The sequence below is a fragment of the Chiloscyllium plagiosum genome, chromosome 35 (assembly GCF_004010195.1).
Source record: "Chiloscyllium plagiosum isolate BGI_BamShark_2017 chromosome 35, ASM401019v2, whole genome shotgun sequence".
In the NCBI taxonomy this organism is placed as follows: domain Eukaryota; kingdom Metazoa; phylum Chordata; class Chondrichthyes; order Orectolobiformes; family Hemiscylliidae; genus Chiloscyllium; species Chiloscyllium plagiosum.
Window position 1 is genome coordinate 39,050,273 of NC_057744.1, and position 20,528 is coordinate 39,070,800.

The window sequence follows — 20,528 nt, forward strand, 5'->3', positions numbered from 1 at the left end:
ACCCTTAGCAACAGTTATTGGCTCAGTGCAAAGAGGAAAAGAGTTAAGTCTGAATCAAATTTATTCGTTAGTTAAAACAGACGAAACGGTTAAAAGCAGGCATGCAGTTCATACAAAACTCAAATCTATGTGCACACCCACTAGCTTTTTCAAACGGTCCACTTAACAGTCACTGAAAGTAAAGGCTAAAACTCAAGAACAGGAGCTCAGGCTGACTAGGCAATTCCCAGATTCTCTGTGTAATCTCTACGCTTCCAAGCAGAGGGTCCTCAACTTCAGTCAAGGTTGGTCTCCAAAGTTTTCACTGATAGAATGCCCAAAATTCTTTGTTCTAATCCTTTTTCATTATCTTACCCAATTGGCTCTTTTCCTTTGGCTCATCTGGTGATCCTGTGTCTTCCCGCTATAACCTCACTCCAAAGACACTCTCTTAGAATTACCTCATTACTTTTCCACCAGATAAGGATATACACCTTGTGTCATTCCCCTGAACTGACTAGATTTGAACTTGTTCCAGCCAGCACAAGACAGGGGCTAGGGCTCCAGTAACTTGAGTTCACAAGCTGCTGTTTTTGTGTGAGCAGCCACTGGCCAACATCTCCCTCTTATCAATCCAAAGGTATCTATCTTAGCAGAATGAAAGGAAAATGACCTTAACTGCTCATGGGATCACCATCAATCCCAGTGGGTGTGTTACATCTGCATTATGTGTGTGTGTATATATATATATATATTTAAAAAGTCTAATGACTTGATTGACATGATCCCTTTTATAATAACAATCATCCCTTCTGTTTTGTTACAACTTCAACTTCTAACCTTGATATAATTTAATTTTTCCGCCTTCTGAGCTGATACTTATTGAGTATTACAATCAATATTACGGCTGCAGAGTCTCACAAAATTCCATTTACATTATCAACACGCATTCTAATTGTTTTTGTGTGTTTAGTTTGATGGATTAGCTCCTTTTGCCTCTTCCGCAATTTGTGTCCAGTCTGCTGTTATGTTTGGAATTGGAAGTAGCAACTCGATGGCAACATGCCTTGACAGATCTTGATTAGTATTGGTGCATTGAATCGTTAGAGATTTTCCCTCATTACCACTTGTGTTATTGGCCAAGGCAAGGTTTGTCTCCCAATAACCAGGTCTGAGGTCACATTTTCGACGGCTACATTATGTTGCTTCAAAGGACACTGTTTCTGTCCCATGGTATAGTTCATGGCTGCTGTCGCCATGTAGTGCATCTGTCCCACAGCAGAATATTGCAAAAAACAACTGATTATTCGCAGGCAAATAGATAATGACTAATTTTCACAAGAACTGAAACCACAATTTTCAAGTTTCTGTCTTGTGATGACATTTAATATTAAGTTCAACACCTTCAAATTGTGAACCAACTCCCATTTTTTCCCTTTCTTTCAGTGTTACTTGTTACATTCTCTGTCACCATGTCCTCTAACCCTGCCCCCCCACCCCAGTGGGTACTGTCTGTATTTACAAGTCAGGCAGTTCGACACATTCCCCCCCACATCATTGTGGGTGCCCAGTACTCAATTGGTTAGCGTCAGACTTCTAAGATGACAGAGGGAGAGCTGGTCTCCAACCACTTTTTTTTTTTAAAAAGTTGCTTACCATACACCCAATTTGGTACTTGGTGTGCTTCAAGTTGCAATAAATTGTACTAATCATGGTCAATGTTCAGCTAGTGTATCTCAGCCTCATGTGCCTCCTTAAAAGTGGTGGCTGTACGGTCAATGATCAGGTTTGTCATATCCTGAAGGTGCTTCATAAAATTAATTGCATTTAGTGTCACCTGGGATGCGTCCTGACTTATCTGGCCTAATCGTATCTGATCCTGCTAACTATTTCTACTAATAACTTGCATTTTCTGATGGAGGGACTGTATCTGGTTTTTTAACTCTATGTCTAAGGTGTTGACCATTGCTGGTCTTCTAGGTTGTGAAGGGTCCTGGGGCCTGTCAGAAGCCTTCATCTACTCTTTGTAGTGCTGTTTTTACTCTACCCACCTCCTGCACTGTATCCTCCTGTGTCCAGTTAATAATCATCTGGGCAATTTCTTGACATAACTTAACCCCCCTTCAACCGATATATCTCCTGTCAGAGTCCCCGCCCCTGTCAATATTCACATAAATGTGATCCCAATTAACCATAATTTTACTGTGGCCATCATTACCTGACAGTCACGCGATCAGTGGCCATACAAAATGATCACTTTCTCTGCAGTATTGTAAAATACATCTCTACTTAAATTATTTTCTGTTTGTTTTCAATGTTTTCATGCCAAAGTGGACAACTTCACACTTTCACATATGGTGCTACCAAATTTTTGAGGCTCACTTCTCTATGTCCCATTTCAGACTCAATGTATTCTCCTAAGAATTTGATTTCGTACGTAGCTTTGTGCTGTCACCAAATCTGGCAACAACATGGTTGGCCCTTTCAGCCATGTTGTGACTACACGTTGGAAAATGTTAAAGCCCCATCAGTGATCCCTGCAGCATTCCACTAGCTATAGTTTGCCTACCTGAAAATAAACTAGTTATACTGGTTCTTTATTTCTTGTTAGCTAATCAATCCTCTATCTATTTGATATATTATCCCTCAACATCACAAGCTCTTTGCCTGTGTGGTAGCCTTTTATGTGACATCTTTTGAAAATCTAAATGCTTGTTACATCCTCAAAGAACTCTCATAAATTTATCAACTTCGCTTAAAGCCTTGTTATCTCTCCATGATAGTGTTAAGACCATATAAATGCCCCGTTGTTTTTTATATCCTTTTATAAATAAGAGTGCAGCACAGAAACAGGCTCTTTGGTCTGTGCTGATGCATGATCTCTTTTACCCTAAGAACCTTTTGCGTCTGCACAGTCTGTACCCAACTGCCTATTGAGAGGCATCTTAACAGATATATAAAGTGTTGCTATTGTACTTGGCTCCAGCACCACCCTCTGGCAGTGCATTCGAGGCACTCTGTATGAAAAAAACTTGCTTCTCACATTTTGTTTAAATTTACTGTCTTTTACCTTAAATCAATGTCCCATAGTAATTGACATTTATACCCTAGGCAAAAGACTCCAACTATTGACACCTCTAATAGAACATAGAACAGTACAGCACAGAACAGGCCCTTCAGCCCAAGATGATGTGCCGACCACTGATCCTCATGTATGCACCCTCAACTTTCTGTGACCATATGTATGTCGAGGAGTCTCTTAAATGTCCCCAATGACCCTGCCTCCACAACTGCTGCTGGCAACGCATTCCATGCTCTCACAACTCTCTGTGTAAAGAACCCACCTCTGACATCCCCTCTATACTTTCCTCCAACCAGCTTAAAACTATGACCCCTCGTGTTAGTCATTTCTGCCCTGGGAAATAGTCTCTGGCTATCGACTCTATTTATGCCTCTCATTACCTTGTATACCTCAATTAGGTCCCCTCTTCTCCTCCTTTTCTCCAAAGAAAAAAGTCAGAGCTCAGTCAACCTCTCCTTATAAGATAAGCCCTCCAGTCCAGGCAGCATCTTGGTAAACCTCCTCTGAACCCGCTTCAAATCTTTCTTATAATAGGGTGACCAGAACTGGACAATAATGTTATGATTTGGAGGTGCTGGTGTTGCACTGGGGTGTACAAAGTTAAAAATCACAACACCAGGTTATAGTCCAATAGCTTTCAAAGTGCTGCTCCTTCATTAGGTGGTTGTGGAGTAAAATATCGTAAGACACTGAATTTGTAGCAAAAGTATACAGTGTGATGTAACTGAAATGATTTATTGAAAAAGATATGGATTGTTTAAGTCTCTCATCTTTTAGAATGATTTGGAGATGCCGGTGTTGGACTGGGGTGTACAAAGTTAAAAATCACACAACACCAGGTTATGGTCCAACAGGTTTAATTGGAAGCGCACTAGCTTTCGGAGCGACGCTCCTTCATTAGGTGATACCGAACTATCACGGTATTCTAACAGATGAAAGATTTAACAGACAATCAATTTTTCAATGTATAATTTCAGTTACATAACACACAGAATTTATAGCAAAAATTTACAGTGTGAGGATTGAGCCCTCCACTACCACCTGTGAAGGAGCGTCGCTCCGAAAGCTAGTGTGCTTCCAATTAAACCTGTTGGACTATAATCTTTTAGAATGACCATGCTAGTTTCAGTTCTGAAGGAGCAGTGCTCCGAAAGCTAGTGCTTCCTAATAAATCAGTTGGACTATAACCTGGTGTTCTTTAATAATGTTGTAAACTTCTATCAGGTCACCCTCATCCTTTGATGTTCAAGTGAAAACAAACCAAATTTGTCTAATCTCTCCTCATAGCTTACACCCTCCAACCAGACTATAGACTGTTTCTATACCCACTCCTAAGCCTCCACATCCTTCTTGTGGTGTGGTGACCAAAACTGTGTACAATATTCCAAATGTGGCCTAACTAAAGTTCTACACAGCTGCAACAAGACTTGCTGATTTTTATACTCTTTGCTCAGACCAATGAAGGCAATCAGTCTATTATATTTGCACTGGCTTTTTAAGTATTTGAACTTAATTTCAATTTCCTGCCTTTCCTTGTAACTCTACATATCAGATGATTATTTAACAAAAATAATGCCCTCTTGAATGCTAATTGCAATTACCTTAACTGCACTTCAGGCAGTGTACCCAAATTCTAACTACTCAGTGTGAAGGTTTCTTTTCAGTCTGTGTTTGTTTGCCCTCTATGCCCTCTGGTTTCTGATCCATTTAAGAGTGTAAACAGTTCCCCCAGTCCACTGAAACAGGATGGTCCACCTGGCATCGACCAAGGTACTAGAAATGACAAAGGCAAAAACAACAGTGTAGACTCTGCAAAGTCCGTATAAACATCTGGAGCTAGTGCCAAAATGTCACATACAGCCTGACGTAGCCTGTATGGCATGATTCCATGAATATGACGCCACCATCACCGTCCCTGAATATGTTCTGTCCCACCAGCAGGATGGACCCAGCAGAGGCAGTGACACAGTGGTAGAAAATTGGAACGGAATTCCTTTGGAATTCCTCAACATTGACTCCAGACCACATGAGGTCTTCATGGCTTCAGGTTAAACATAGGCAAGAAAATTTCCTGCTGATTATCATGTACCATCCTCCCTCAATATAGTTATGAACCAGACCAAACCCCCTCAAGGAGATAGCCTAGACCCTAACCTTTTTCTTATTTTAAAGGCGTTGTGTTGTGTTCCAGATGCAATTTGATTGGTTAAACTACAAGGCTTGAAGCAAAGGACACGTTATTTATAAACTATCATTGAAATATAGACAAAATAAAACAAAAGAATTAACTTAACTGTAACTCTAATGAAATACGTAACAAAATAATGAACTACTCATCTGCTGTTCTAATATAGTAAGATTCTGTAAGCATACCCTTTTAGAATCCTTGTGAAGTGTGGCCCTTTGTGATTGTTATCGTTAGTTTTTCTGCCTTCCACTTTTACCTTTACTGCCCTTTGTTTTTGTCCCATTTCACTTCCCTGTGACTGCCTGCATTGGTTCCTATCCCTGTACCGTATTGGTTTAAATCCTCCCCAACAGCACTAGCAAATCCTATTCTCACTCCTATCCTACTTCTGCACTTGATCAGCTGTGTTCACACCCTTCCTGTGGTGGGGCCCCAGAAACTGTACACAATATTCCAGCTGAAATCAAACTAATGTCTTGTCCATGTTTATCACAGCCTCCTTGTTTTTGGTCTCTCTGCACCTATTTATGAAATCTTTGGAATTATGAAAATTCTTTGGAAGATTTTTGTGCCTTCTATTGAAAAGGATATAAGTGAGAAAGGGAGTTGGATGGGGTTCAGTTTTTGAGAGAGGATGCAGTCATAAATGGTGTTCAGTATGAGAGATAGAGGATGGCAACATATATGGGGTACAGTGAAAGTATGTAGTACAGTGAGAGAAGGGGAATGTTGAGCTGACATTTAAGCAAGCCATTATCCAATTTGTTGTTTTTATATTTCACAACTGCATTTTAAATAGCTTTATTTTTGTTCATTTTAAAGTTAACCAGAAAGCATAATTGTTGAATTAAACCTTCCTGTTGTCTTATAGCTTGATATGAATGAATCTGAGCTACACAGACGGGAGCAGAGTGTTATCCCAAACCGATTCTTAAAGTCCGAGTTTTGTTTCTGCTTATTTTCACAATGCTTAGGAGGGACAGCATATCATTGCCATTACATCAAGAATTGTCTTGACTTGATTGGGGAAGGAGCTTGTGATCCAGCTCTGTGCAGAAGAATTGAGATCTTTATACCATTAGGTCATGTGCCGTGATGTGGAAAATATTACATCTGCTGCAAATGTAACTCAGCAGTGTACAGAAGCTGTGAGCTCTGATCGCTCAAACTCCGATTTCTGATTTGTCAACAGGTTGTGGATATCGGCCATACAGGCACTCTCGTATTGTGGGAGGTGTGGCAGCTGAGCCAGGTGAATGGCCATGGCAGGTCAGCCTCCATTTGAAGAACAAGGGAAACGTATGTGGAGCCTCAGTGATATCTAATCGCTGGCTTGTATCAGCTGCACATTGTTTCCAAGACACAAGGGATATCAAGTAAGTCCTCAACTAATTGCTAAGATAGAGAATCTCTGTCAGTGCAGCAAATTGAGAGTTCTTTGTTTAGAATTATGGATTTTCTCATTTCTGGGTACAGAATTGGGGAAGGCGAAGTAGAGGATATGGAGGGAGGTGGAGACAAAGTGATAGTGGGGTGAGGGAAGAAATGGAGAATAACTGAATGTGAGAGCAAGGGGACAAGGTACAAATTCTGGTCTTACCAGCGATGCCTATATCTTACAAAAGAAATAGCAAAAAAAAGTTATTCATTTTGTTTGAAGTAGTTTTTAAGATCTTTCCTGCCGTTGAGATTGAACTGACTGGACTTGCCAGTTACTCATCCAATTTCCTCATGAAAGCCTCAATTGAATGCCCCATGCTTCAGACAGTGCATTCCAATCCTAATTCACTCACTATATCATTTTTTTAATCTCATGGTTGCCATTGCTTATGTTAACAGTTACCTTAAACTCTACATGCCCTCTGGTTATTGATCCTTCCATCAATGGGAACAATTTCTCTCTATATATTCAGTCCAGATCTGTCATGATTTTTGAACACCTCTGCCAAATCTCCTCTCAATCTTTTGTTCTTCAAGGAGAATGATGAAGCCAAGCAAGTCAAATGCTTGTGCTCTCGCAACCTGACCTGCTATGTTCAACAATTTGTGCATATCTACTCCGAAATCGCTCTGCTTTTGTGCTCCCTTTATATAATTTCACATTTCTTTGCATAAAATGTAATATGCCTAATTTCCAACCATTCTACCAACTTTTGAGATTCCACACTATCTTCCTCACGGTCTATAACGATTCTCCTGTTCCTTGGATGCTGCCTGACCTGCTGCGCTTTTCCAGCAACACATTTTCAGCTCTGATCTCCAGCATCTGCAGCCCTCACTTTCTCTCAAAGATGCCTATATTTTACAAAAGAAATAGCAAAAAAAAAGTTATTCATTTTGTTTGAAGTAGTTTTTAAGAGCTTTCCTGCCGTTGAGATTGAACTGACTGGACTTGCCACTTACTCATCCAATTTCCTCGTGAAAGCCTCAATTGAATGCCCCATGCTTCAGACAGTGCATTCCAATCCTAATTCACTCACTATATCATTTTTTTAATCTCATGGTTGCCATTGCTTATGTTAACAGTTACCTTAAACTCTACATGCCCTCTGGTTATTGATCCTTCCATCAATGGGAACAATTTCTCTGTATATATTCAGTCCAGATCTGTCATGATTTTTGAACACCTCTGCCAAATCTCCTCTCAATCTTCTGTTCTTCAAGGAGAATGATGAAGCCAAGCAAGTCATATGCTTGTGCTCTCGCAACCTGACCTGCTATGTTCAACAATTTGTGCATATCTACTCCGAAATCGCTCTGCTTTTGTGCTCCCTTTATATAATTTCACATTTCTTTGCATAAAATGTAATATGCCTAATTTCCAACCATTCTACCAACTTTTGAGATTCCACACTATCTTCCTCACGGTCTATAATGCTGCCAGGTTTTGTACCATATACACATTTGGAATTGTGCTCTGTACACCAAAGTCTAGAAAATTAATATAGCTGAGGAGAAGGTTCAGGGATCTGTGAGGAATTCCACAGTAAATGTTCATCCTGTACAAAAAATGTTTTCTCACTACTTTGTTTCCTACCACTGAGACACTTTTGTGCCCATGTTGGTACTATTCCTTTCATTCTGTGAGCTACAATTTCACTCTCAAATCTGCAACTTGACATTATCAAATGTCAAAGCCCTTTGAAAATCTTTGTAGACCACAACAACTGCACTACCTTCATCAAAAAAAAATTCCAAGTAATCCTGATTTGCCCTAAACAAATCCATTTTTGCTTGTTTATCCCACATTTTCTCACATGACTTATCTTGAATTATCATTTCCAAAATTAAGATTTTCACCACACTAAGATAAAATTGATAGCCTGCAGTTGTTTCCTTGAGCAGTTGAATGCAAGGAAGGTTTGAAAATTACAGCCAATGTCTTTGCAGTTTCTATCTTTCATTACCTCTGGATGCAATTTCATTAACTCCCAGTGTCTTATCAATGTTGAACTATCAACAGTTTATTGAAAACCCATATCATCAATTTTTAGCACTTCATTGCGCACCTTTCCACAATCTGTTTCCCCATCTGTTTCTCCACATCTCTGCTGCTATTGGGGGGCCTATAGTAAACACCCAACAAGGTGACTGCACCTTTCCTATTTCTGACTTCAGCCCATACTACCTCCAGAGGCAGATCCCCCTCAAACTTCCTTTCTGCAGTCAAATGAGGTGAATTGATTTTCAAAAGGGTCAGCATAGACTTAGTGGGCCAAATGACTTTGTGCTGAACATTTCAGAACAGTCTACAGCTAAAATCACATTCTAATTGTATGCTACTGCTTTTGTGCCTTTCGATCTAAGACCAAAAATGTTAATTCTGTTTGGTAATGTGAAAATATCTGTTGTAGCTGGCACCATCAGTAACCAATTAGTTTACCAGGTCCCTCTGCTCCACACAACATTTAAAAGTTTTTTTAAAATCTCTTAAAACATTATAGTACATGAGACTGCAGGAAAAGAGCTGGAAAATGGGACTAGAGTAGATAGGTGCTTGATGATCAGTGTAGAGGTGATGGGGTAATTTCTGATTCTGTGATCTCATTTGAAATATTTCAGCTCTAAGGGCACCATTGTCCTTGACTAATCGGTTCATTGTATTTGTGTCTCATAGATATTCTGATCCTAATATCTGGGTTGCTTACCTTGGCCTGCATGTTCAGTTGCAGTTGAATGAACAAGTAGTGATGGGAAATATCAAACATATCATTGTTCATGAGTCTTACAGTCCACAGACATTTGATAATGATATTGCTCTGTTGGAGTTGTCTAGTCCTGTAACCTTCTCGAGTGTCATTCAGCCCATCTGCCTCCCAGATGCATCTCATAACTTCCCCGTTGGGAAAACTGTCACGGTCACAGGCTGGGGGAGACTGAAGGAAGATGGTGAGTTAAACAATCAACTTGCAACACTTGAATCTGTTACAATTCTCTTTCATTTGTGCTGTTTGATCTAACTTGATGATCTGCATTAAAGCAGAAATGTTGATGCCAGCAATGGGCTATACCACATATATGTTCTGAGATTTGGGTTGTAGTATTGCCTTGTAATACTGATGAGAGTTAAACAATCCCTTGGAAGGTGGAGAAGTTTCAGAGAGATGGATAATGGGAGGTTTTTCCCTATCCATCATATCATAAACTTTGCAATAAGTTACCGGCTCATAAATGAATGTAAATATTGAAATAGGAGAGCTGAACAAATTCAAAAGAGATTCACTAGGCTGGTTCCTGGGACGGTTGGCTGGTCAAGTATGGCTGAACATGTTAGGCCTTTATTCATTTGAAGAGTGAAGGGGTCATCTTACTGAATCATACAAGTTTCTGAGGGGCTATTTTTGACAGGGTGAACATTGAAGATAAAGGCAAAATACTGCAGACATTGAATATAAGTGAATTTCAATAGGTCTGGCAGTGTGTTTGTTTCAGACTTTTATCTGCAGAGGGAGAAACAGGTCAAAGTATTGAGTCAAGCATTACTCCTCTTCAGAGCTTGAAGAAGAATCAGACCAAATTTGAAACATTAACTCTGTTTCTGGGATATTCTACACAATAATGGGGCAGAAATTTCAAATCAGGATGCAAAGGAATTTCTTCTGAGAGAGTAATGAATGTTTGGAATTCTCTACCACCAGAGAGTTGTGGATGCTAAATTACAAAGTATTTTAAAGAGGAGGTAATGTGAAATATGAAGCAGCAGAAGGCTGAGGAGTTGGTATAAGAAAGGAGTTGAGGCCTGGGGCAGTTCAGTCATGATCTTGAGGAGCCACAGAGCAGGTATGAGGGGCTGAATAGCCCACTTCTGCTCTTATTTCTTAGGTTCTGGAACAGGCTGATATCATTGCTTATGGTTGATAGATTTGCTTTCTTGGAACCCTGATTAAATGACATGGTGCATTACTACTACGAACCTGGAAGAATGATGTGTAATATCCTCCCTCTTCCCTTCTCTTGTAGGTCCTGAGGCCACAGTCTTGCAGCAAGCTGACTTACGAATCATAAAGAATCAGGTCTGCAATAAGTTTCTGAGCACTGTTGTGACCTCCCGCATGTTGTGCGCTGGATTCTTGAGTGGAGGCATCGATGCATGTCAGGTAAAGTGACCTCCAGCACTCTGCCAGTCTCTTTCACATGCAGTGGGTTAGATATGGCCAGTCCCTGGCAACAACCACATCTGGGCTTGGTCACTCTAGAACACTAATCCCACAGAAATTTCCCCCATTGAGGCCATCAGCATACGTTTCCAATACTTCATTTCATCTTGCAACAGTAAGTCTGAGAAGGGCACATTTCAAACATTCACGTGTGATCCTCTGGCAGCCCATTCTTCTTTTTGATCTGAATGTTGGAACATGCAAATAATTATTGCCGTCGGTACTAATTTTGCTTTGTTATTTTCTGAACAATTATATACACAGTTATTCCCTTTCTTCCTCATTGAACCATTTTCCAAACTTAAAATCCATCATTTAGAATTTCAGCAAAATATTGTATTGGACACTGGAAATCTGAATTAAAAGCCAAACCGACTAGAGATACTTGGAAGGTTAAGCAGTATCTGTGCAGAGAAAGTAACTAAATTTACATTTTGGATCATTGCTCATCAGCATGAATTTCACCAGGTGATGGTCTTTTGTTTGTTCCCTACACGTGAGCCCCTCTGGTGGGGCCAACATGTGTCACCCAGCTTTAATTGCAGAGCTAGTGGTGAGCCACCTTGTTAAACTGCTGCAGCGCTCTGAGGGAGGGAGATCCAGGATTTTGACCTACTGACAGTGAAAGTTCCTTCACCTTCAGCACCCTCTCTAAAGCATCTACATCCTTCCTATAATGAGGCGAACAGATCTGGACACAATATTCTAAGTGTGGTCTAAACAGGGCTTTATAGAACTGCAGCATAACCTTGTGGCTCTTAACCTCAGTCCCCTTGCTTAATGAAAGCCAACACACCATATGCCTTCTTAACAACCCTATTAACTCAGGTGGCAACTTTGAGGGATCTACGGACATGTACCCCAAGATCCCTCTGTTCCTCCACACTGCCAAGAATCCTACCTTTAGATTGAATGTAACTTGCATTCAAATTCGACCTTTTAAAATGAATCACTTCACACTTTTCTTGGTTCAGCTCCATCTGCCATTTCTCAGCCCAGCTCTGCATCCTGTCAATGTCCAGTGGCAACCTACAACATCCCTCCGCACTATCCACAACTCCACCAAACTTTGTGTTGTCGGCAAACTTACTATCGCACCCTTCTGTGATATTTATAATAGCTTGGATGAGGAAGCAAAGAGCAGAGGTCCCAGAATGGATCCCTGTGAAACACCACTATTCACTGAGCTCCAGACTGAATACATTTCATCTACTGCCACCCTCTGTTTTTGTGGGCCAGCCAAGTCTGTATTCAGACAGCCAAATTTCCCTCTATTCCATGCCTCCTTACTTTCTGAATGAACCTACTGTAGGGAACATAATCAAATACCTTGCTAAAATCCAAATACACCACATCCATTGCTCTATCTTAAATGTGTTTTGTCACATCCTCAAAGAATTCAATAAGGCTTGTAAGGCATGGCCTGTCCCTCTCAAAGCCATGCTGTCTTTCAGAGAACACCTCTGGGACACCCGGACCAACCAACCCAACCACCCTGTGGCTCAACATTTCGACATGGACCCCAAGATCTCTCTGTTCCTCCACACTGCCAAGAATCCTACCTTTAGATTGAATGTAACCTGCATTCAAATTCGACCTTTTAAAATGAATCACTTCACACTTTTCTCGGTTCAGCTCCATCTGCCATTTCTCAGCCCAGCTCTGCATCCTGTCAATGTTCAGTGGCAACCTACAACATCCCTCCGCACTATCCACAACTCCACCAACCTTTGTGTTGTCGGCAAACTTACTAACGCACCCTTCTGTGATATTTATAATAGCTTGGATGAGGAAGCAAAGAGCAGAGGTCCCAGAATGGATCCCTGTGGAACATCACTATTCACTGAGCTCCAGACTGAATACATTTCATCTACTGCCACCCTCTGTTTCTGTGGGCCAGCCAAGTCTGTATTCAGACAGCCAAATTTCCTTCTATCCCATGCCTCCTTATTTTCTGAATGAACCTACTGTAGGGAACATTATCAAATACCTTGCTAAAATCCAAATACACCACATCCATTGCTCTATCTTTAATGTGTTTTGTCACATCCTCAAAGAATTCAATAAGGCTTGTAAGGCATGGCCTGTCCCTCTCAAAGCCATGCTGTCTCTAATCAGGCTATGCTTTTCTAAGTAATCGTAAATCTTGTCTCTCAGAATCCTGTCCAATAATTTGCCCAGCACCATAAGACCGACTGACTGATTGATTGTAATTCCCAGGGTTATCCCTATTCCCTTCCTTGAACAAGGGAAGAACAGTTGCCACTCTCCAGTCATCTGGTACTACTCCAGTGGACGATGAGGGCGCAAACATTGTTGCCAAAGGTGCAGCAATCTCTTCCCTCATTCCCGTCGTAACCTTGGGTATATCCAATCTAGCCTCGGATTTTTCTATCCTCATGATCTTTCAAAATTTCCAGCACATCTTCCTTAACATCAACCTGTTTGAGAGGACAGCATGAAATAGACTGCTACATTCAAAAGACAAGGTCCCTCTCACTAGTGAATACTGAAGCAAAGTATTCATTAAGGATCTCCCCTACATACCTCTCAATCCAGGCACAAGTTTCCTCCACTATCCCTGATTGGCCCTACCCTCACTCTGGCCATCCTCTTGTTCCTCGCATAAATTTAGAACTCCGTGGGGTTTTCCATAACGCTACCCACCAAGGCTTTTTCATGCTCCCTTTTAGCTCTCCTGAGTCTATTCTTCAGTTCCTTGAGAGAAAGTGAGGGCTGCAGATGCTGGAGATCAGAGCTGAAAATGTGTTGCTGGAAAAGCGCAGCAGGTCAGGCAGCATCCAAGGAACAGGAGAATCAACGTTGATTCCTGAAGAAGGGCTTGTGACCGAAACGTCGATTTTCCTGTTCCTTGGATGCTGCCTGACCTGCTGCGCTTTTCCAGCAACACATTTTCAGCTCTATTCTTCAGTTCCTTCCTGGCTACCTTGTAACCCTGTAGAGCCCTGTCCGATCCTTGCTTCCTTAATCGTTATTAAACTTCCTTCTTCCTCTTGACTAGATGTTCCACATCTGTTGTCATCTAAGGTTCCTTCTCCCTCTATCCCTTCCTTGCCTCAGCGGGACAAACCTATCCAGCATTTGCAGCAAGTGCTCCCTAAACAGCCTTCCATTCTGTGTCGATATGCTTGATCATCTTGAATTTGACCTGGCAGCTTCTGGTGTCGATGGTGGCCATGGTGTGGAGGTACCAATGTTGGACTGGGGTGGACGAAGGCAAAACTCACACAACACCACCAGGTTATAGTCCAACAGATCAGAAAGCTTGTACTTTCAAATAAACCTGATTCTTAACTTACAATCTTAGCTATTGCCTTCAGAAATTTGGGTTGTAGTCCATCTTGTCCGTGTGATTTATCCACCTTCAGACTTTTCAGCTTCTCCAGTATCACCTTCTTCATGATTACCACTATACTCAACTCTGGCCCCGACTCTCTTGAAGGTCTGGGTATGTTACTGATGCCTTCCACCGTGAAAACTGACACAAAGTACATACTTGGTTCCTCTGCCATTTTTGTTCCCCATTATTATTTCTCCAGTGGTGCAATGTCCACTCTTGCCTCTCTTATCTTTTAGGTATCTTTTTAAAAAAAAAAACATTTTGCAATTTTCTTTTGTATTACTGTCTAGGTTACTTGAATATTTTGTCACCACCGGCTATTGCTTTTTAGTTATCTTCTGGTTTTTAAAGACTTCCTAATCCTCTGGCATCCTGCGAATTCTCAAAACATGTGATGCTTTTTCTTTTGCTTTATTAGATTAGATTACATACAGTGTGGAAACAGGCCCTTCGGCCCAACAAGTCCACACCGCCCCGATGAAGCGCAACCCACCCATACATTTACCCCTTATCTAACACTACGGGCAATTTAGCATGGCCAATTCACCTGACCTGCACATCTTTGGACTGTGGGAGGAAACCGGAGCACCCGGAGGAAACCCACGCAGACACGGGGAGAACGTGCAAACTCCACACAGTCAGTCGCCTGAGGCGAGAATTGAACCCGGGTCTCTGGCGCTGTGAGGCAGCAGTGCTAACCACTGTGCCACCGTGCCGCCCACAACTTTCCTTATCCCTAACTTTATGCCATCCCTAACTTTCCTTATCCTCCCCTTAATATGTTTGCCACCCAGGTAAATAGTGCGGTGAAGATAGCATATGGCGTACTGGCTTTTATTGGTAGAGGAATTGAGTTCCGGAGTACTGAGGTTATGTTGCAGTTGTATAAGACTCTGGTGCGGCCGCATCTGGAGTAAGAGATGTTAGGGGTAGGTTCTTTACTCAGTGAGTCGTGAGTTCATGGAATGCCCTGCCAGTAGCAGTGGTGGACTCTCCCTCATTATGGGCATTTAAGCGGGCATTGGATAGGCATATGGAGGATAGTGGGCTAGTGTAGGTTAGGTGGGCTTGGATCGGCGCAACATCGAGGGCCGAAGGGCCTGTACTGCGCTGTATTCTTCTTTGTTCTATGTTTCTTCTTCCTTGAGATAAATTTATGCTGTACCTCCCAAGTTACCCCAGAAACCCGTGACACTGCTGCACTGTCTTTTCCGCCAGACTTCCATTCCAGTCCACTCCAGCCAGCTCCTCCCTCATGTCTTTGTGGTTACATTTACTCAATTATAACATTGTTAACATCTAATTCCGTCTTCTCTCTCTGAAATTGCTTGGTAAATCATAATATGGTCATTGACCCTTCGGGGTTCCTTCACCTTCAGCTCCCTAATCAAATTTGCCTCATGACACATCACTAAATCCAGAATTGCCCCTTCCCTACTCTGCTCTACTATAAGCTCCTCTAAAAAGCCATTTCATAGACATTCCTTTTCTTGAGATTCACAAACAACCAGATTTTCCCAGTCCCCCGAACATTGAGGTCCTCCATGATTATGGTGTGAGTCTCTTTCTTACACACCTTTTCTATCTCCAGATTTATTTTCTTCCCCACACCCTGACTACTGCGAGGAGGCCTGTAGACAACTCCCATCCTGGTCTTTTTTCCTTTGCAGTTCCTCAACTCTAGCAATAAGTAATATAGAGTCAGAAGGTGTAGAATCTGCATGGGTAGTGATTTAATTTTATTTCTTACTCACAAGGCAACCTAGCCCCCCACCTCGGCTTTGTCTATTTGCCTGTCCTTGCATACAACAGGTACACTTGGATATTTAATTCCCACTCGTAATACTCTTGCAGTCATGGTTTTGTGATACCACAATATCATACCTGCCAATTTCAATCTGCGCCACAAGCTTATTTAATTTGTTTCAAACACTGCATGCATTTAAGTACAACACCTCAGTTCATTGGAATCCCTACAGTGTGGAAACAGGCCATCCGGCCCAAGAAGTCCACACCAACCCTCCAAAGCGCATTCACCCAGTCCTATCCCCTTACCCTGTTCCTATCCCTATAAAAATCCCATGGTTAACGCACCTCACCTAGATGTCACTGAACACTACGGGCAACTTAGTGTGGCCAATCCATCTAACCTGCACATCTTTTGAACTGTGGGAGGAAACCGGTGCACCTGGTGGAAACCCACGCAGACATGGGGAGAATATGTAAACTGCACATAGATTGTCAACTGAAAGGTGGAATTGAACCCAGGTCACTGGTGTTGTGAGGCAGCAGTGCTAACCACTGAGCCACCATGCTGCCCCTATAGTAGTTGCCTTATGTGATATACCTGAGGTTAAATTCCTGACTCTTTCCATACTCTTTGTCCTATTCTAGAAACTTTAAGCCCACTATTTAGTTGAAAGCCCTAACCACAGCCCTACTTCTGCTATTTGCAAGGACAGCATGAAAGAGGTGGAGCCTGTCTCATCAAAACAGCTCCTCTGATGCCAATGTCTCTTGAATTTGAACCCACTTTTCCCATGCTGACCTGAGCCATGTGCTTACTTCTTTAGTCTTATTGACCCAATACCAATTTGCTCATGGTATAGGTAGTAATAAAAGTTTATTACCTGATTTGGTTCTACTCTTTAATTTAGCCTGTAGCTGCTTATATTCCCTCAGCAGAACTTCTTTTGACCTATATTGTGGACCATGACAAATGGATCTTCCCTTCCAATTCCAAATTCCTCTGCAGTCCCACTGAAATATTCTGAACTGGGGCAGGGGGAAGGCAACACATCCTTTGGGACTCTTGATCATGGACGCAGAGGCGATTGTCTATTCCCCTGACTGTACTATTCCTGATTATAGCTGCAGTTCTCTTTTCTCCGCCCCCTCTTGAGTGGCTCCCATTACCACAGTGATATGAACAGTTTGTTCAGCCTCCCTACAGCCCCCACTCTCATATACACAGGGAGCAAAATTCTCTAACCTGTTTGATAAGCTCCTGGATCCCCCTACCTGTGTTGCTTATCCTTACACCCATCGAGTCATAGAGTTTATAGCCTGGAAATAGACCCAACAGCCCCATTTGTCCATGTCACCCAGTTTTCACAATTGAACCAGTTCCATTTGCCTGAATTATTAAACTAGTCCCATTTTTCTGGACATGGAGATATGTGCGGAGTGAGTAGGGAGCCTGAGTAAGGTTCAGTTGCTGGATCACCTGCGCCCCTGGCTAACGGGAATTGCTGTTGATAGCCAATCTGGAGGCAACAGATTTGTAAAAAGCTGGACGTGAATTAGCATTTCTTCACATTCTGAGATCATTTAATCCTTGCTAACTGAAGCACTAAGAAGTTCTAGAAATGGAGAATTTAGCGGACAATGCTGTGAAACCTGAGTTTTCACAGTGGTTTGTTTGGTTTAGTAACGAGACTTTTATTCAGTTGTTGTTTCTTGGCCTTGATGCTAATTGTTTCATGTGTATTTTCAGGGTGACTCTGGAGGACCCTTGTCCAGTGTGGAAAGTAATGGAAAGGTGTTCTTAGCTGGAATTGTCAGCTGGGGAGATGGATGTGCGAGAAGGAATAAACCAGGAGTCTACACTAAGGCTGAAAGATTTCGGGAGTGGATCAGGAAACACTCTGGAGTTTAGTTTGTGCTGAATATCACTCAATCACATGCTGAGTATTTGGAATCTCACTCCGCCCTGCGTCACCAGCTGCACTGATCCATCTGAGGACTGAAGTTAAGAGCACACTTTCACTTTTGCCTGTGCCAATTGATTTCTGGTATTGAAGTTCTTTTCCAACTTGTAGATAATGTACAAAATTCCATGAAGGCATCCCCATGAGTGATGATATTCTGTGGGACGTTTGGCTACTTAACATGTTAATGAACCAGTAAATACTCTCTGTGTGTAATGGGCATATAGACAATGAGAACATCGACCTGGGATATTCCAGAATGCCCACCCTCCCACTTCCACACAACTCCCTCCATAAATCAATGGAATTCATGGAGTGCACTAGCCGATGTGGGCAAGGACAGATGGACTGACTGGGCGGGTGGGATAGATGTACTGTGCTGGGTGGTGTAGGATGTATGGGATTGTGTTGGTCAGGGGAAAGCAGACTATTGGGGATTGAAGGACACACAGGCAGACACCACATTGGGGAAGTGTGTCCGCCTGCAATGCCTTAAAATCTCAACTTTGTAAAATAATTAGATTCTCTGATGTAACAATATTTTCCATTTGTTTTAATGTTTATTTACATTCGATTGTATGTGGTACACTTGATCAGAAAACATCTGGAACCCAGAATTATTTTCTGAAGATTAAATACTGGCACCTCCTGGCAATTCCTGAAGAATTCTACCAATTCTGTGATGAGGATATGATGGTTGATTTTTCTAACTTTGTTTGTCTAGATTGACACAAATAACAACAGTGAGAATGAGTAACTAGGGTTGGCCTCATCACTGTTATGATTTATTAATTCAAGATAAACATTCTACTCAAATTTCAGCTATTTTGCACAATGGAACTTTGCCCATCTCTTAATATGGAAATACGTATAGCAGGCTCCTACTCTGCCTCCTTTAAAAGTCTCTTTACTGGTGTTGGACCACTTTGGTGCTCCCTGGAGAAAGAACTGGCATCAGTCAGACCTCAAGCTGTAACTTGCTTCTCTGACTTTTGACTTCAGACAGGAAGCATGGAAGGAAAGGTCTGGAAAGAGTAGAGTGCTTGTGTTAGGTTAGTCAGTGTTTCCAATGTATGAATTCTGATGATCATCCAGGTCAGATAACTAAGTATGCTGACAGTGACTGAGGAGTTCTTACAGTCAAAGCATCTTCCTCAATCGAGTTAGAAAAAGCAAAACTGACCACTTGCATAAATCAGACTCTCATGAGATGAGTTGATTTAGCAGCTCAATAAACTCCTTTATCGGCACAGGGCTATGTTGGGTCTGTGTGAAAGATGTGGATCAAAGAAATGGAAGTGTCTTCTTTATACAATGTGTCTGTGTTTTAAATCTTGCTCTCTGATTTCACATTACAGGTTCTTGCTCAGCACTCTTTTTTTAAAAATATATTAAATTTTTTCTACGTAAAATAAACAATAATCAACTGTTTTATCTTATTTGGTGTCTGGAATATTTCACAATGTGTTATGTCTGATCATTTCCATTCATGGTATTATTGAATCCCTACAGTGTGGATTTTTGGGCCATTGACTCCACACTGACCCTTGAAACAGCATCCCACTTCAACCTACCCCATCTCTGTAACTCTGCATTTCTCATGGCTGGACACTATGGGCAATTTAGCATGGCCTATCCACCTTACCTGCACATCCTTATATTGTGGGAGGAAACCAGAGCACCTAGAGGAAACCCACATAGACACAGTGAGAATGTGCAAACTCCACGCAGACAGTTGCCTGAGGCTGGAATCAAACCTAGGTACCTGGTGCTTTTAGGCAGTAGTGCTAACCACTGAGCCACTGTTATTTAGCAGGATGCTATTGATTCTAATAAAAGTGCAGCTGTATCAAGTCTTCTGATGTTAAGAAGACTTTCTTTTCCTTTTCTATCATGGGATGTGGGTACCGCAGAGTAGGCCAACATTTATTGCCTATACTTAATTGCCCAGAAGGCTGTTAACTGTTAGCCACATTGCTGTAGGTCTATGGTCACGTATAGGCTGACTAAGGAAGACAGATTTCCTTCCCTAAAGCCTCTTAGTCAATCAGATGGGTTTTTATGACAATTGACAATGGTCACTATTAGATTAACTTTTCATTTTCAGATTTTTATTGAAATTCAAATTCCACTGTCTATCATGGAAGCATTCAATCTTGTCAATATCTGTTGCCAGCTTAAAAATAATCAAGCCTGTAAACTTCCCAAAATTGATTTGGGGTCTGAATGACTTGCCTAGTGACATTACCACACTGATCAGAGATGCCCAGCCACCATCCCAGTAATGGACTACAATTCAAATCACCTCTCTGGTAAGGAGGTCTGTAATGACATATTAGTGAAGTAATGAATTGATTAATTATTGAAGGTGCAATGCCTGATTGATGTTAAATTATGATCCTGAATTGTTTAGCTAGTGTTATCACTGCAGCAAATTGTCAAATCAATTTTGGGACATTCACAGGCTAGAAAATTTGCAAGCTGATAACAAACAGAAATATGTTGGATAATTGTTTTTTTAGAAAAAGCAACAATTCACGAACATCCGCCA

The 20,528-nt window shown here is 41.6% G+C and overlaps 1 protein-coding gene across 1 annotated transcript in view; it reads left to right on the forward strand.

Moving 5' to 3' along the window:
• The window catches only part of LOC122540761 (suppressor of tumorigenicity 14 protein-like), a 121,133-nt gene extending 101,703 nt beyond the window's left edge, over positions 1-19,430 (forward strand). The window contains exons 16-19 of the mRNA XM_043676959.1: positions 6,442-6,625; positions 9,367-9,638; positions 10,710-10,846; positions 17,764-19,430. Coding sequence (XP_043532894.1) covers positions 6,442-6,625; positions 9,367-9,638; positions 10,710-10,846; positions 17,764-17,925 — 755 coding nt within the window. The 3' untranslated portion in view covers positions 17,926-19,430. The remainder of the gene's footprint in view (positions 1-6,441; positions 6,626-9,366; positions 9,639-10,709; positions 10,847-17,763) is intronic.
• Positions 19,431-20,528: the final 1,098 nt, after the last annotated feature.